This window comes from Sebastes fasciatus, chromosome 6 (genome assembly GCF_043250625.1).
Source record: "Sebastes fasciatus isolate fSebFas1 chromosome 6, fSebFas1.pri, whole genome shotgun sequence".
NCBI lineage: Eukaryota > Metazoa > Chordata > Actinopteri > Perciformes > Sebastidae > Sebastes > Sebastes fasciatus.
This window is the reverse complement of record NC_133800.1, coordinates 2,539,906-2,558,061: the sequence shown is the minus strand read 5'-3', so window position 1 is coordinate 2,558,061 and position 18,156 is coordinate 2,539,906. Positions and strand designations below refer to the sequence as shown.

General features: G+C 42.4%; 2 protein-coding genes across 2 annotated transcripts; both read left to right on the top strand.

Annotated features, from left to right (window-relative positions):
- Nucleotides 1-1,245: 1,245 nt before the first annotated feature.
- Nucleotides 1,246-9,007, top strand: creb3l3l (cAMP responsive element binding protein 3-like 3 like). Its single transcript, XM_074637099.1, has 10 exons — nt 1,246-1,394; nt 2,971-3,111; nt 3,272-3,665; nt 3,854-3,966; nt 4,145-4,237; nt 4,597-4,703; nt 6,692-6,760; nt 6,875-6,959; nt 7,072-7,165; nt 7,331-9,007. The coding sequence occupies exons 2-10, from the start codon at nt 2,971-2,973 to the stop codon at nt 7,735-7,737; spliced, it is 1,503 nt and encodes a 500-aa protein (XP_074493200.1). The 5' UTR covers nt 1,246-1,394; the 3' UTR covers nt 7,738-9,007.
- A 5,550-nt stretch (nt 9,008-14,557) lies between these two features.
- Nucleotides 14,558-16,206, top strand: gadd45ga (growth arrest and DNA-damage-inducible, gamma a). Its single transcript, XM_074637098.1, has 4 exons — nt 14,558-14,708; nt 14,820-14,921; nt 15,038-15,248; nt 15,401-16,206. The coding sequence occupies exons 1-4, from the start codon at nt 14,656-14,658 to the stop codon at nt 15,512-15,514; spliced, it is 480 nt and encodes a 159-aa protein (XP_074493199.1). The 5' UTR covers nt 14,558-14,655; the 3' UTR covers nt 15,515-16,206.
- Nucleotides 16,207-18,156: the final 1,950 nt, after the last annotated feature.

Genomic DNA, 18,156 nt, shown 5'->3' with positions numbered 1-18,156 from the left:
AGTTGACCGTTTGATTTGGTCTAATTGGCGTTAATTTGTTTCAATGTTCATATGGTGTGTCTCCCATTTTTTCGTATTTTGTCACAGAGAGAGACAGACAGGAAAGGCAGGGATAGAGATATGCAGCAAAGGGTCAGTGCCAGGCTGGAACCCAGGCTACTGCAGTAAGGACTCAGCCTTAATGCTATGTGCTCTACACGCTGAGCTACCAGGGCCAGACTGGAACCCAGGCCACTGCAGTAAGGACTCAGCCTTAATGCTATGTGCTCTACACGGTGAGCTACCAGGGCCAGACTGGAACCCAGGCTACTGCAGTAAGGATTCAGCCTTAATGCTATGTGCTCTAGACGCTGAGCTACCAGGGCCAGACTGGAACCCAGGCTACTGCAGTAAGGACTCAGCCTTAATGCTATGTGCTCTAGACGCTGAGCTACCAGGGCCAGACTGGAACCCAGGCTACTGCAGTAAGGATTCAGCCTTAATGCTATGTGCTCTAGACGGTGAGCTACCAGGGCCAGACTGGAACCCAGGCTACTGCAGTAAGGATTCAGCCTTAATGCTATGTGCTCTAGACGCTGAGCTACCAGGGCCAGACTGGAACCCAGGCTACTGCAGTCAGGACTTAGCCTTAATGCTATGTGCTCTAGACGCTGAGCTACCAGGGCCAGACTGGAACCCAGGCTACTGCAGTAAGGACTCAGCCTTAATGCTATGTGCTCTAGACGGTGAGCTACCAGGGCCAGACTGGAACCCAGGCCACTGCAGTAAGGACTCAGCCTTAATGCTATGTGCTCTAGACGGTGAGCTACCAGGGCCAGACTGGAACCCAGGCCACTGCAGTAAGGACTCAGCCTTAATGCTATGTGCTCTAGACGGTGAGCTACCAGGGTGCCCTATATTCTCATTTTTAATTTAAATAAAATGCACTCTAAAGGTGCATTCACTCACTGGCTTCACATGCAGAAGGCCATTATTCTAATTAATATTATATATATTATATATATTAATATTATATTCTAAATAATAATAACAATAATAACAATAACAATAACAAAATAATGATAATAATATTAATAATAATAATAATAATAATAATGATCATCTTCATATTGTTATTTCATTTGCTATATTTTCCTGTATGCAGAAAGCAACACAATCATGAAACAGTACATGGTAGGGTACCGTACTACACTTCCCAGACTTCCCCAAGAAGCCTACGTCATATCCGCCCTCATATACGCCTTTACGTGATGACGCAATTTCTGCCTCGTTGGAAGGTAGTTTCAGGCTGTCAGGAGGAAGCGCTGTGACGGTCGAAGAAGCGCTGAGTGGAGAAACCTAAAGACAGCCGGACGCACTCACTCCCATGGTATTTGATCTGCTGTCATCGAACGGTAAGAACATTAATGTCGACATTAACTGTGTTTGATGTGATTCAGTGTGTTTTAATGTGACGAGGGACCACGCCCTCCTGGTAATACATCTCATCACAGGATTATTGATAATACACAACATCCATGTCGGCACAAGACAGTTCCTTCTCTCTGCCATCGGAGCAGATCATGTAGTTGTTTTTCTGCTTGTTAAAATCTGAATCCCATGAATGTGTTGTGTGTCCACTGCTACATTAACTAGGTCATTTCCTTAGTGACTCCTGTTAAATGACTATATGCTGCAAGACAAAGACACAAAGACACCCTGTATCCGGCCTGCATCCACATCTTTTCTTTCTTTCATTTTGACCTCGACAAGCAATGCATCATATAGACCTAGACCTCCTTATCTGGCATTAATAACTAAAGCATATAGACATAGTCCTCCTTCTATGGCATGAATAACTAAAGGCTATGCATCTTATTTGTTTTGATTACTTGACTTTGTATTCAGATCTCGTGACAAAGGCGTGTGGGGGCGTGGCTCAGAATAAGATGAGGTCATGATGGGAGCGTGGCAATGATGCAATATGAAGTTGTCAACATGGCTCTTTAGTATACGTGTTATTAGCTCATTGACGTGGAAGTACAATCTGTCATAATTATCCCACAATAGTCCACATGTCCTCATGCACCTGTAGTCTCCACATGGACATCAGCTACAGAACTGAACCCAAGGAATCAGACCTATATAGAAATGTAAAGTAGAGTGGAAGCTTAGTGGACCATCATTCAATTTACTAATATATATATATAGATATATATCTATATATAGAGATATATATCTATATCTATATCTATATTCTACTATAACAATATTTGACTCAGTACTTTGACTTGAGTTCTAAAATGTAATGATTTTTTGGGTATTACCACTGGGACTTTTATATGACATTTAGTCCTAGCTGAGGTTTGTGATAGTCATACTCAAATGATGCAGTTCATGTTAATTTCAGTCAGCCATAACTGTCATATTAGCTAATTCAGAAAATTGTAATGACTCCTTTAAATAGTTTTTGTCTGATCAACAGTCCAAAACTATTTCTGTAAATTTGCAACAGAAAAAAGCATCAATAACCAGTTATTTTTGCCAGATAAATGTTTTAAAGAATAAAGTGATTGATTGATTTGCAAATAGTCTCAGCACTTCTTAACTGTTATGCAGCCTATGAGAACATAAATGTAATTTAAGCTATATCACAAAATTGCAAAACCCATTCCCAGACAACGTCTAATCTAGAGCAACAATGATTAATCGATTAGTTGTCAACTATTAAATTAATCGCAAACTGAGTGATTGAGTTGTGGACAAAAGAAGACATTTGAGGACGTCATCTTGGGCTTTGGAAAACACTGATCGACATTTTTCACCATTTTCTGACATTTCACAGACCAAACAACTAATAGATTAATAGACAATGAAAACGATCGTTAGTTGCAGCCCTAGTCTAGTCTGACATCATACTTGTATTATTATATATGAACATACATGCTGATAGCAAATATTAAACTTAATGCAAATGCTGTGTTGCTCCAGATGTCAGTCACTGAGGACCTTCCAGACATGGACGGGACAGACCTGTTTGGGCTGTTGTTCCACGGTGGAGAGGACGGATCTACCGAGCCTCTCTTTCCTGACGGGAATGGGCTCATTGAATCCTGGCTGTCTGAGCAAGATGTAAGACTCCATTCACAGAAAAGGAATATAAACTTGGGATGAAGTTGGCTAGATTGCTATCCAAGACAATATTTACCCACATTGACCAATTGCTACTGCTGTGTCTTTTCAAACTCTGTGGAGTCTTGGTGTTAAAGTTCAGTTTGTTTTTTTCTCCCAGATGCTGACAGGAGTGGATACTGAAGACTTCCTGTCCAGCTTGTTAGAGGGAGAGTACAACGAGGAGGCTATCTGTCCCTCTCATTCTCCCTTGGGCAGCGACAGCGGCATTTCTGACGACAGCAGCACTGTGGTTGGAAACAACAATCTTCTCGGATGCCCGAGTCCCCAGGGCAGCGATAGTGACATCGTGCCCAGTCCCAGCTACTCCCAGCCCAGCCCGGTGCACTCTGACCCTGCCCTGGTCCCCGGAGAGCTGCAGACAGAGAGCCTGGAGGTCTTGACCGTCCAGGCGGATCACAGCTACTCTCTGCTGCAGAGCGGAGGCAGGGACATGGATGTCCTGCAGAGTGTGAGGGCAGAGAAGCTGGACACAGATGTCTTCATTGATCTGGGTATGTGTAGTCCAAGAAATCTCTGATTCTGATGTTGTATATGTTCTATAGGCTTAGGTATTCTAATATGTTGTAACTTATACAGTCAACCCCTTGATGAATACCTACAGAACACATGGAGTTAGCCCACATTCTGTGCGAGGGGTGCTTATGGGGTGTTTATCTCAAATGTATTTCTCTGGTGTCAGACGACTTGGTGAGTGAGGCGATGGAGGAGGACGACTTCACAGACGAGCTGCCCTGCACTTTGGCCATAGAGGACTCAACGGAGGATTCAACTGAAGCCTACAACACAGACCAGGTCAGTTTTTCCCACTTCTATTCATTTCTATGTTTAGTTTTTTTGTGAAACCAAAGAGTTTGCGTGAAGAAAATGTCTCATTTATGTTTGTGACATGATTGGCGAGCTGCTTCTTCACGTTTTGCATGCTGCAACTGTGGTAGATGATTCAAATCTTTTTGTCTTTTCTCCCCTTTAGTTCCAGTTTAAAGAGATTGTGCTCACCGAGGAGGAGAAGCGGCTTTTAGGGAAGGAGGGAGCAACTATTCCCACACACATGCCTCTCACAAAGGTAAGTTATGCCGACATTTTTTTATTTATTTGAGGTGATTGGCAGCATTGTAAACTGCTCTGGATAAGAACATCTGCCAAATGTTTGTTTAATAATGAGCATAATCAGACAACATGCGTGCTGATACATCAGAATTATTGTTGTTCATTTTTGGAGCAATTATTGTACAATAATCCTGACTCGTGTTATCTTTTTGGCCACGTGTGAATGTTTGGGTGTGACAGCTATTCAGTGTTTTGTTTTGTTTTTTAATTCAAAATGGATTTTCTGTTTGCGGCACAGCAGCTCAAGGCTGTTTTTATGTACGTTGTCATCGGTCATGTCAACATTGTGGTGAAAGCCTTCTCTCTGTGCAACAGGCAGAGGAAAGGACCTTGAAGAGGGTCAGGAGGAAGATCCGCAACAAGCAGTCTGCTCAGGAGAGCCGCAAGAAGAAGAAGGTGTATGTTGATGGACTGGAAAACAGGTGAGATGAAGAGGCCAAAATGACTATCAATGAGAAGTTCATTCTCTTTACAGTATTAACCCTCTAAAGCCTACATAGATCAAGAAAAAGCCAGGATATAGTTTTATATTTTAGTCAATTGTGAGCTTATTCTTTCAGTCAGTATCAAGTGTTATACATTATATGATTTAGCGGAGCCTACCCTTTCTTCCTGGAGCAGTGTAAAGTCACAATCGTGCATTGCCTTTGTGTGAGCATAACATCATTTGACATAAAACAAAAAGGCATAGTTGAATAACTTCATAGTCAACCAGGGAAGTTTAGTTTTTTTTCAAAATTTGAAAAGTTGTAGACACAGAAACACCTGGCAAAGGAGCCTACTCCAAATGGCCTCTGTGGTAGTTCCCGATACAGTGGGACCACATTTTACTATAATGACTCATAAGCCGAGAACCTCACGGTTCAGACATTATTTATAGCTTGTCGCTGTCACAAACGGTTCCAAAGTTATTCAATGTTTTGTAGAAACATGTTTAGTGTAGCAACAATGCTAGGCTAGGCTTTTAAGGGTTACATTGTGGAACTAGGTTGTGTTCTTCATATCTGCTTAGAAAATGACTAAAATGAGAATTGGATTATCAAAATAGTTGCAAATTTGTTTTCTGCCCATCAACTAATTGATGAATCGACTAATTATTGCAGTCCTACAGTCAATAGACTTATTTCTAATAACAGTAATATACGTATATAAAGTGTGAGGAGCTGTAGCTACTCTGTCAAGCTCAAGAACACACTGCATGGAGAACTTAAATGTGTATTTTGGCATTTCTATGATATTTCATCCTGACTAAGTTGATTAGCCAAACTTTTTGTCATTTTTTTTTTAACAAATAACTTAATTTTGTGCTCAAAGTAAAAAAAAAAATAAGGTTGTTACTAAAATGGGAATATGAGATATGACTATAATAGAAGCTGCAAGTCATACGTCATCCTCCACTCATGCTCGTTTGACTCTGAGCAGCTGCAAACCGATAAATCTCTTTATCTGTCTGTCAGTTTGTCTTCTAGTTAGTTTGCTAGTTAGCTGTAGTTAACTAGCCCAACTTGTTGCATCAGCTAACTGAGGGTTCTCATTTTATTTTTTAGTTTCCTCCATCTTAGTTTAGTGTGTTTATTTTCACCATGGCATTTGTGTATGTGGTGAACGGGTTAAATCAACACAGTGGATTACACAAAATCCCACCGGCAGAATAAACACAACACTCTGACAGTCTCTCTCACTCGCTCTCTTCTTTACCGTCTTCTGCCGGAGATAAATTAGCAGCCGATACCGGAGGTTTGCGGGCCTCTAACAAGTCCGAACGACGGGGAGAGCACAACTTCCAGCCCGAAAGAAAACAACAGAAAGGTCCCGTTAGAAAAATAAAGGAATCACAGAGCAGTCCGGTGCGGTGTCGGTGCTGGAGTTGAGAAGAGAGCTGCCGGTGCTGGTGGACGATGCACCTCCAAAACGTCCAGAAGCTGCATTTCAACGCGTCTATCTGTCCTCCGGTGCGCTGTGGCCGGCGTGCGGCGGTGCGGCTCCTCAGTGTAGCAGCAGCCACCAGACGGCCGCCTCGCCAGGAGGAGAGGGTAAAGAAGAGAGCGAGCGAGAGAGAGTCGGGGTGTTGCGCTAATTCTTGTCTCATTTGTGGTCTGATAAACAGTAAATTCATCTAAACTGGGTTGAAAAACGATGCAATCTGGTTGCCATGGTAATGAATTACGTCTGACTATTAACCACACCCCTGTTCTCTGTTTGACAAAGAACGTTAATCAAAAAACAGGAAGTAAAACTGGCTGTGGGTGGGAGGGCTTTAAAGAAGAACTGACAAACAAATTAGCCTGCCTGCCCATGACCAGTTATGCTGGCAGTGATTTTATTGTATGTCTTTAATTTTTCTGGTTGGTCAATAAGTCTATGTACATTTGGATAAATATGCTAATTATGTAATCAATGTCTTCCACAGGGTTGCCATCTGTACGGCACACAACCTGGAACTACAGAAGAAAGTCCAGATGCTTCACAAACAGAACATGTAAGAACTCTGAGATATTGCTTCTGCATTAATATATAATGTAACACGTATCCGGAACGTGTTTTTGATCTTCGGACGGCTGTTCCAGTAACTGTGTCCTCTTGGTTCTTCCAGCTCCTTGATAGAGCAACTGAGGAAGCTACAGTCACTGGTGAAGATGTCGACTATGAAGGCCAGCACGACCAGCACTTGCGTTATGGTAAATTTGTTGACCTTTTTTTCTCTCCTTATTGTTCCCGTATATGAAGTGTCAAGTTCTTTGTCGTGCTGCAGTATTTTTTCCTCACTCTCTCCTTGGGTTTGCCCTCCAGGTGTTCCTGCTCTCTTTCTGTCTCATCATCTTCCCGTCAGTCAATCCGTTTGGTGCAAGCAGAGAACAGAAGGAGCTCTACACACCCTCCTCCCGTAAGTTACCTCAAAATAAAAAGTCTTTTTCAACCTTCCTTGCCGTGTCTTTTACCCAGAGTTTGTTGGATTCTTCATTAAGATGACATGTCTGTTCAATGCTGTTTTATTTATTTTTTTATTATGTGACTGAGATTTCATGAATTTCTTTCTTCATTCTTGTAGTCATCTTTCGGACCTTGCGCTCAGTGCCTCCAGAGAGCACGGATGCCATATCCTACCTTGAGCCCGAAGACGGGGAGCTTCTTTTAGTGCCCCAAGTAGACCTGGAGAATGATAAAGCCATCTTTGCCGGCGGTCAGAAGAATCACACCCCCGACTACCAGACGGTGGAGCAGTCCGACTCGGAAACGGGAGTCAACAGCAACTCCTCGGCAGACTTCCCCAGCCCCGCTCAGGCAGCCGAGATGAAGCCGGGGCCGGCTGGCGGAGTGGGGGCCTTACAGGAAGGATCCATCGATGCCGCGGTGGCGTCCGATGTGGCGTATGAGGTCACGGGATCCAATGATAACTGGATAGACCGGAACCCGCCGTCTGTCATACTACAGCAGCACCGCACAGATGAGATGTAGTAGGGAGATGCTGATCAATATGACCAGCAGAGGGAGCCATATTCCTAATGTTTTAGGTATCAGAGGGAAGCTTACATTTACAAAAGGATGAAGGGAACATACTAGTTATTATCAAGATATAGATCAGTCTCTGTCCCTACTTTTCCCCTCTAATAACAGCCTTCTCATGTACTACTGTTACTTAATTTGCACTTTGATTTCCTTGTTCCAGTGGGTAAAAAGAACTGGAGAGATTTCCATTTTTCAAACTACCTAAAGAATAGGACACTGCAGAGATAAATTACATGCCTGCAATGCTGAGGGACAACTGAACTAGCACTGTGGGCTCTCATTTTATTGCACAAAGCGGTAACGATGACCACAATTTGTTGGCACCGCCGCAGGAAATTTCTTTATAATAAACTGGCAGTAGATTACTTCAAGAGAAGTATTACTTGAAGGCATTATTATTTATCACCAAATTCTAGGAGGAGCTTTGTTTGACTCTAGTCACCACTAAATGTAAACGTATGGTGCTCATGAAGGACTCTCCCATCGTAAGTTATTGTGAAAAGAAGTAGTCCAACAGTTTGCACTGCAAACTAGCCAGAAAACATCCATCGCATAATAGAATATAAGCTGCTTGATTCTCATAAAGCTCGATCAAAGTGGTCGTTTGACCACCGTAATGCTTACGCCATTGCAGGACATTTGGCCATTTAGAAGACTTGTAAAGTTTGTTAGTATTTCCCTTGTAACAAGGGTATCCATGCTCCTTTTTAATTTTTGGAATGCTTTGTTTTTATGTTGTACAGTAAAGCAAGAAATAATGTCTAATGCAAAATATCTAACAAGACCCCCCAGTCGACCCCGACAACCTCCTCTTTTTCTTCTTCCTGGGACACTTCTCCCCTTTCTAAACAACTTTAGCACCTGTGTGCACAGAACAAGGGGTTTGATAGATTTGCTCAGTAAACCGTGTTGCAGTAAAATATACTCAAAAATGTAATGACCTGTTTTGTCAGTGAGGCATTTTTGTCATTTTTTTGTGTATTTCTTATGTTACTGTGGGTAAAACATGGAATCTAAATGGAACTGCTTTTTGTTATAATGAAAAGTCACTGAGATTTTAAATGTTGATCATGTTGAACAAATGCACTGACATTTGACATATAGTCCAAGAATGAAATGTAAATATGCTGATATGATTGTAGCTTTTCTGTACATTTGAACTCTTTATGTATAAGACATGTCGGGACATCTATAATAATAAACTTTTTATATATCAGAATGAATTTTCTTGATCCGTGTTATTGACGAAGGAATAGAAGAATATCGGTCTACCGTGAATTCTATAACTTGTTGTTCAACTTGAGGAGGATGTTCACCATACAAGACTTGCATTGAAATGAAATATTACAAGGGAGACACAGTTGGCTAGTGTGGTTAACATTTGAACTGTTTTCAGCATTTACCTGAGAAGTGTTCTCTATACACCTACAGTATGTACATGTAAGTTTGTTTAACCTCAGGTTGGGCTGAGCTGTGTGTCAAAACACTGCCTTTAAAAACTTCCTAAAATGCTGTGGTGGTCTTTTTTCCCGAATAGTTTCTAAAAGACGAGGCCTTAATGCGACTAAAACAACACTCCAAGTGTGAGCTTGATTGGCAAAGAATTCAATATTTTAGTTACAAAATCAAAGCACGAGAAATTGTATTTTTATTTTATAATACCTTTCACCGTTTTTATATTGAATGTACATACTTGGATTATTTTTTGTTATCTTATTTACATTGTTATTGATCTTATTTCTTATTATTTAAGTTCTACTTGATCATATTTCATTATTATAATAAAACTACGCCATTTGGAGTCAAAATTATACCGTTTAGTTGTTTTTTATTGATTTTGTACTGTGCACAATGGTAGAATGTGATGATGCACAGGGTAAATGTCATGGCCAAAGGCTCCATTGTGTGCATATAACCTCCTGTAGTGGATATCAGGAGTATTTAAGAGACAGATTCACTTTCAAGAGGCAGAAAACCCATTTGGCACATTTTGGGTATCCAAGTGGCCAAATGGAGAGTCCTCCTGGTCCTATCCTGACTAAAACCTTTGTAGAATCTATGTGCTTTGTATTATTTATATCTGCTTTGGCACAGTTGTAGTCAAGGAGTTGCTGTCTCTGTGCATGGCATCATTGCTATAATGGTGTTATCCACTGTCTAATCTAGAAAACATTTTAGGCCAGGATACAAATGTAAATGTTTCCTTTGGTTCATCAGTTTACTCAGGCATAGTAACAGTCACAATGTTACTGACACTTGGGGTGAATTCTCTGAGGTCGTACCTATCCATAGAGACCTAGATCATGCATATAGACCTGGTAGTTGGGGAGCTATTGATTTATTTGGTGTATGTCTGTCTAGGAGAACCACACCTCTCAGCTTCCATAATCTTTCTTTATCCACGAGAGTCTTCTTTAACAGTCCTACGGTGACATTTTAGTGACATTTTCAGAGACAAATTAGTGCTCTGGAGCTACCAGTTGCCACAGTTTTTGACCATTATGGTTTTTGGGAGTTAGTAGCCTCACTCTAGGCCATGTCAGGAGACGGTTTGTAATTTATCATCCAGTGAGATTTTCACAGCCAGCCTGGAATTACCCCCATCTTCTTCTTAGCCAAACTGCTTACTGTTTTCAGAACTGTAAAAGCCACAAAACTCCAGGATTTATGTAATGTTGTGTATGACTACCATATCACAGTGCATTGGATTTTTAAAAAACGTAAATAACTTGTAAATGTATTTGTATGGATAATAGAAGGATATTTTGAAGGTATTTTCATTCCATAATAACCTTTCAGCATATTGTAATTCAAGTGTTCTGAGAGAAAACTAGACTTCTGCACCTCCTCATAGCTCTGTGTTCCGGTTTATCTAGGCTGTGACAGGAGACTTTGACCAATCACAGGTCATTTCAGAGAGAGAGCGTTCCTATTGAACATTACTATTGGCTGTTCATTCAAAGGAGACAGCTGTCAATCACTCGCAAACTTCGATCAAGCGCTGATCAAATATGAATCAATATTCTGTTACTGTAATGCCTATTTCTCTCCTCAAATCTTTTCAGAAACATCTTGTAGTGTACTGTTTAGCTGTAAAATGAGGACGTGTGCTCCGGCTGGTGGGCGGTGCTTGGTATTTCCTCAACTTATCGCAACATGGCTGCCGGGTCACAAACTTTCTCATTTTACAGCTAGACACCTGAGGACACTGGAGCACACAGAGGCACATGATTACCTGTCTCATGCACTACTGTCAGGATATAGCGACCGTTTTATAAAATAACTTGTTTAATCATATTTACTCCAATTCTACATACTTCAGCTTAAATTCAAAGATGTGTTGCTTTTTTCACTTGCCCATTCTTTCTATTTTTGTATCCTCCCACCATTTTCCTGTTCCCCTGTCTGGAAAACAATATTTGTCTGACTTTGGAAGTAACCTCAGCTTTCGGGGAATAACAACACATAGGGGGCTGTTTGGTGACTAACAAGTGTGAGGTTGGCTTCATGAGTCATGAGTTTATTCAACATGTTGAGACTGGTTGTGCAGTGAGGGAAAAGGTCACTCTCTGAACGAGCAGCAGGTGGCGGTGTCGCTCCAGATGTGTGACACTGAGTGCTCTTCTCTGGTGTGCAGCAGCTTCATATAGAGCCAGATATCATCATCTTAATTTGCATTCAAATAAATGTCAGAGTGGTTTGACTCATCAATTAACAAGAAACCTTTAAAGGTCATATATTATAAAAAAGTGAGATTTTCATGTTTTTTTTTATTATAAAGCAGGCTTAAGTCCTCCATTTGTGATGTCACAAATATACAATATTTAGACCCTTTACACAGATTTAAACGTAAACACTCTAAATGTGCCCCTGTTCATTCCTGGTTGCAGTGTATGTGAATGTCATCAGCTGACAGGAAGTACACATGGACCCAAGCTGTTGCCTATAGCAACGCAATTCTGGTGCAGTTTCGTTGCAATCCCGTCAAAATGCGCTAAAACGGTGTGTTTCAGACAGAGGTTAAATACAGGTATATTCAGGCTGACAGTATGAGGAAAATAAAGTTGTTTTTTTAACATTACAGCATGTAAACATGTTCTAGTAGAAACATAAAATACAAGTATGAACCTGAAAATGAGCACGATATGGGACCTTTAAAGGAAGCAGCAGAGTGAAACCTTCCTGTAATTAGTCCCGTCGGCTGTTAATGTCTCATCTGCATTAGACTCTATAGGAGACATCATTCTGAAGTATAGACAGCCAACCGGTGTGTAAACATGAGCAGCCTTCAGGCCTCTGTCTCTGAGGCCAGTGATGTTGGATGTAAACACGCACTGATCACATCAACTGGCCTGACTGGCGGCACGTGGCGCTTTTCGGGAGGGGCCCACGCGCATCTGTCGGGCATCTGCCGCAGGGGTGAGTGGACTGAGTGGGGTAATAAAGAGTGTGGGGCGCACGCACACACACACACACACACACACACACACACACACACACACACACACACAGGCCTACTCACACCCCCCCCAGCCCGCCTGGTGAAAGGACCGGGTGGGGGGCAGGTGGAGGACGTGGTGGAGTATTGTTGAGACACAAAAGTCTCCTTTTCTCTCGACACGCGTCCAGTCAGACCAGCAATTAAAGCTTCCTTTACAACGGGCCAACAAAGAGCGGAGTGTGCCGACCGGCCACAAGCTGCTCTGCTCTGGTCACTCCTCCATCAAGACATGATGTTTCCCTACAGTATGTTGGTCAGGACCGGCTCGCAGGTCTGGACCGGTTCTGCTCCTGAAGGCAGACTGTAGACAGCAGCACCGCCCTCTCTAACAACTAGTAGGCTATATACTGACAAGTTTATTTTATTAAGTTAATTAAGTTATAAACTTGTAACACACTTTTTAGTTTATGAAAGTACACTTTAAAGTACTCTCAATTTAATAGTTTTTATACTGCAGGCTTGTGTATACTTGTAGCCCACTTTTTAGTTTATGAAAGTACACTTAACTTTTAGAACTTAGCCAATGATTAATGTATTACATAAACCTAGTAATTATGCACAACTACAACTAAACCAAGTATTCTTAGACTTTTCTGTATACTTGTCTGTATAAACTAAGTATACTTAAATATATCTCTGATAAGTACATAAAAAAGTAAACTGAAAGTGTACTCTCTTATTTTAAGTTTAAAATGATAATTTTGTAATGGGTTATGTATGAATAATGGTGATGTGTTTTGTTTTTTTTGTCTGATGGGTCTCACTTGTCTGTCTGTCTATGGTAACAGTATGTCTATTGTATCTCTATACTTTTTCTCAAAATGAGCTGCCTATAGATGCAAAATGAATTTCAGTGCAAACTGATAATAAAGTTGTATCGTATTGTATGGTATCATATAAGTAAGCCAACTTGAATAAAATTCTATTTGGTAATCGTGTTGAGTAACCGGTTGAGAGGATGCACGCGCATGCAGGTGCACCATCAACAAGCTGTTTATTGAGGGCAACTTAGGCAAGGCTAGACATCAGGGAAAGTCTGGATGGGCTATATATAACTCACAGCAGTGATTCCCCACGCTGGGGAAGTCCAGATTGTTCCACAGTTTATCATGGAATAGATTCATTTCTCCACACAGCTTTCCTTTGACTAATCTGCATAGTAACATTCTCACCTGTAAGACGGTTTGACATGCAGCCTATTGGTCTAGTTCTATAACTGTCATGGGAAAACATCACTTGGTGCTTATCAATGACATAACCTGCAAACACAAGGCAGGGTTCCTGGTATTCAGAGATGGAGTGGTAAATAAACTATGACCTCCACCTTTGATCATCACAATCACATTAGGGTGAATTAGCCTAATGTGACACCCAGCACCACTCTGAAATCTCCAGGATGTGTTCTAATCAAACCACAAAAAGAAAATGCAGATCTCACACTCATAACAGAAATGGTAGACATATCAGTACTCTAATGCCAAGTTGTCTCAGACTAATCCTGATTTTCTAATGTGGGACAGTCATGTCCGAAATGCGGGACACAGAAAAGTCTGTTAAAAGACCTAAAAATCATCTTAATTAATGTAGCAAACACTCAATGATCCCATGTTCAGTCATGTGACCACTTACAGTGTTATTGCTGTTACAAAACCTCAGCTTATAGGTGTGGATGTTGCATAGAAAATCACACAACATCAAACAATAAGAGTATAAACTATAACAAATATAATGACTATAACCGTTTTGAAGCATTTAGGCATAGAAAGACATTCAATGTTTTGTATTGACTTGTATTTGTTTGAGGAAGACCCACAGTGTCCCACTTTATGGCAACTCACCCTATTAAAAAAAATTATAAATAAATAGGATGCTTAATATGATTTCTGTTTATTCTTCATATCCCATGATTTATATGCATTATAAATAGGTCATAAACATCCATACATATAGAGACTGTATAGTGTGAGCAGCAGGCTGATGAAAGTCCACCGTAAAGTCACTGTGGTGATGTTGGATGTTGACGAGGCGAGCAGGAATCGGTGGTGGGTGGTGTGGGGGGGGGGGGGCATTTCTTGAAAGGTTGTAATCTGTCCCCACGTGGGTTTGTCAACAAGCGCCCGGTAAACTGTTCGGGGACTTTTGCTGTCCTCCCTCAGCCCGGCCGCTCTGAGCCAATGGTCAGAGCCGTGCGCGGAACAGACCGCCCCTTGCCGAGAAACTCCGCCGCTCCGCTATAAAAGCACCCACAGCCTGTTCCGAGCTCAGAATAACACCGGAGACCAACTCAGACAGACTAACATAGACAACCACACAGCCTTTCTTTACTCTTCACTGCAAAGATCCGCGATCGCACTTGGATTATAACTATGACTCTGGAAGAGATCCGCGGACAAGAGAACAACATGGAACACGTAGACAGGTAAATAGTCACGGATACAACGCACATTATTCCAGCTTGTTTGGCTTGTTTTCTACCTGTTTCTCCGTGTATGTGCCGGTGTACTGACGGTGTGTGTTGTTCTGTGTGCAGGGTGCAGAGTGCAGGCGCAGCGCTGGAGGAGCTGCTGCTCGCTGCGAACAAACACGACTACCTCACTGTGGGAGTCTACGAGTCCGCTAAAGTCATGAATGTGTAAGTATTGCAATGCGTCATGTGTTTAACTACGAGTGACATGTTTTTTAATTTCCAGCCTATAAGCATGAGAGAGTTGTGTTCTGACATCTTGTCCTATCTCCTGTCCACCACAGAGACCCAGACAGCGTGGCGTTCTGCGTCCTCGCCACCGACGACGAGTACGAGTGTGACATCGCTCTGCAGATCCACTTCACCCTCATCCAGGCTTTCTGCTTCGACAACGACATCAACGTGGTGCGCGTCAACGACATCGAGCGCCTGGCAGACCTCGTGAGCGCAGACGAGCCCGGCGAGCCCAAGGACGCGCATTGCATTCTGGTCACGGTACGTTCCCCAGCCTGGAGCACCCACTCAGGCAGCCAGTGAATCATGCATGCATCACTTCTCTGTCTGAAGATTCTGCACACCAAGTTCCTGCATGTCTGCTTGTAGCTATGCCTCATGTGTTCTGACTGTAAATCTGCTTGTTCTTTCAGAGCCCCAGTGCCAACCCGTGGAAAGATCCCGCTCTGGACAAGCTGGGTCTGTTCTGTGAGGAGAGCCGCAGCGTGTACGACTGGGTGCCCACCATCACGCTCCCAGAGCGCTGAAACGACATGCCACTAACAATGCTTCACATGATGAAGATGATGAAAAGAAAGTGAAGAAGCTGAGCCTCAGTTTGGGGGGGCATCAAGCCTTTCTGCCTCACGTATCTGGATTAAGAGGCTGCGGCTGTGTAACCCCCTCCTGCAAGAGCACAACCTTACAGTGCATTCTGGGTCAGCATGTTGGTTCTGGATTACCCCGAGGACGGGTTCAAGTTCAGAGGTCAAGTGTGGACTGGGTCGGGTGAATGTGGAGTGGACAGAAAGCCTGATGGACACTGAGAAGGAGTTGGACTGTACTGCAGAGTGCATGAAGAGAAGAGAAGTGGCGGCCCTGTTGATGCCCTACATAAAAAGGCATTGGGGAACCGAGCGGAGAAGGTCACAGAGACTTTGCAAGAAATGGACTTGTGAAAGTGCAGAAGCTGGACTGGATCTCATTAGAGGGGAATGAGGAAGACTCCGGAAGAGGGTGTCTGAAAATGTCTAAATGGACTATACTTTTCTTTTCCAGCGCAGGCGATCAGGAATTTCTTGGAATAAGCAGACTCTGCTTGCAAATCCTGATTTGAGCTGTGTCTGAACCTCTCACGGACTATTATTTTTACTTTCAAATGTGCAGACAAATATGCAATATTGTTTGAATTGTACTCATTTATTTTTTTAATGTTTTGTGAATAAACATTTGAAACTCACCCTCTTCTTGTCAGAAGTGTTATTTGTCCTTTGCATTAAGCTTCACAGACCAACAGGCACTGAAGGTTAGCTGAGTTGCAGCAGAGTGTGGGAGGTGACAGCAGATCACACAGATATAGGAGTCTATCAGGAAGTGCTGCTCGACTTCAGTTCCACAGTAAAAGAGGAGATTAAAATGTGGGTGGCTGACGTAACATTGGGTGGCTGTGAGAAAGAGAGTAGTTACAACATAATGCTGCTTGTGACGTGCTCATTCCAGGCACTGACCTTATACTGCTCACAAACCAGCTGCTTTATACGACAGCTTGCACAATCGTTGCAGCCAGAATATGGAGGCTGAGGCTGGGGGGGCCTGCAGGAGAGAGCTTTCTTTTGTCTTCTGTGCACAGACAGCTGAGGCTAGAAAGGTCTGTGTGTCAGTGGGTAGTGGGGTTAGCTGTAGTTTTGTGCATCCAAGTGGAACAAGGAGACTGTATGGAGTTAATAACCCACTTTTCCTCTGCTGTAGAGCCCCGAAACTTAACTTAGATGCAATAATGCATCTATATTGGTTTTCATGCATGGAAGTTCAGTTTAATAAACCCTGCAAAGGCTTAACAAATACATGCAAACCATTAGGCAACACACTTGGGGATAGTGCTTTTTGCATGTGCACACAGCCACGTGCAATCGCACATTAGAAATACTGGAAACGGAGCTGAATCGTAGCAGAAACGAGGGTCAGCGAGATCATCGGCTGTAGGTAAAGGGAAGTGTGTGTGAGTGCTGCGGTCGGCTCTGAGCTGAGGCTGACAGTAAAGGGGCGGCCCACATCAAACAGATAGCAGACTTCAGAGGAACTCATCTCGCTTTTTCTTGGCAGCCCCTCGGCCTCCAGCCAAACCGCTGGTCTTACCCTGCATGTGTGCACACATGAACACACAGCTGCACACAAGCATGAATGAGCACCTGCATGCACACACACACACACACACACACACACACACACATACAGAAAAAAAGAACAAGTTATAGAGAAAGAGTAAAGGGACTTTCCATGTGCATTAATATCTGCACTGCTAGACATATGGGAGACTTGAGTAAATTACCATAAAACAAAACTGGTCATTTTCTTACATGCACTGTCAAAACTGTAACTAGACTGGGAATATCAGTCTTGATATGAAGACCAGTGTGGCTTGTGATGACTATTAGTCTGCGGTTGCTGCACTCTGGCTGCTATGATCAAACATGAAGCCTGTGTTTGAGTGAAAGTGGAAATACAGGATCTTGTGAAATTTACCTAGAAGTCCCAGCCAACTCACAGGGTAGATTGGGACACATTTCAAATAATAATTCATAATGTAAACAACAAAGGATTGAAAGTATTTTTTATCTAACACAAAAAGCATCCAAAGTATCCTGGTGTTTTGTCTATGCAGGTCAGTGTTCTTCAGGCAGCCTTTCCTGTTTTTCTGCCAGGAAAGAAAAAAGGCCACCAGCAACAATAGCAGTGGCAGTCCTGTCTAATCGTGACCTGTTCTAGGGAAAAAAAGCAATATTTAATGCCCCAGTTAAAACCTATTTTCTCAAGAATATAAATGTTGACCGTTTCGTTGTGCTTCGGGTAAACGAAGTTTTGCTAAGTGTATGGTAGTTACAATTAAGGACTAAGTGTATTGTTGACTAAATCCTTGACCTACTTTGGATAAATGTCACATTGATGGTCTTTGTGATGGATCAGATTTGTCTTTGTGCTCTCTAAAACCTTGTTTCTCCACGTCTGCATCACTCAGGCCTTCATTATCTGCTATCTCAACCCTAATTCCTGTTGCAGCAACTCATGCAAGCCCTATGCAAGACTAAAAAACAACAACATGCCTGTTTTTCATGCTATGTTCCTTTTGGCAACAGGTGTATGTGCGCCAGCAGAGAACAAAAAAAAATACTGTAAAGGGTTCCTTTGCCTC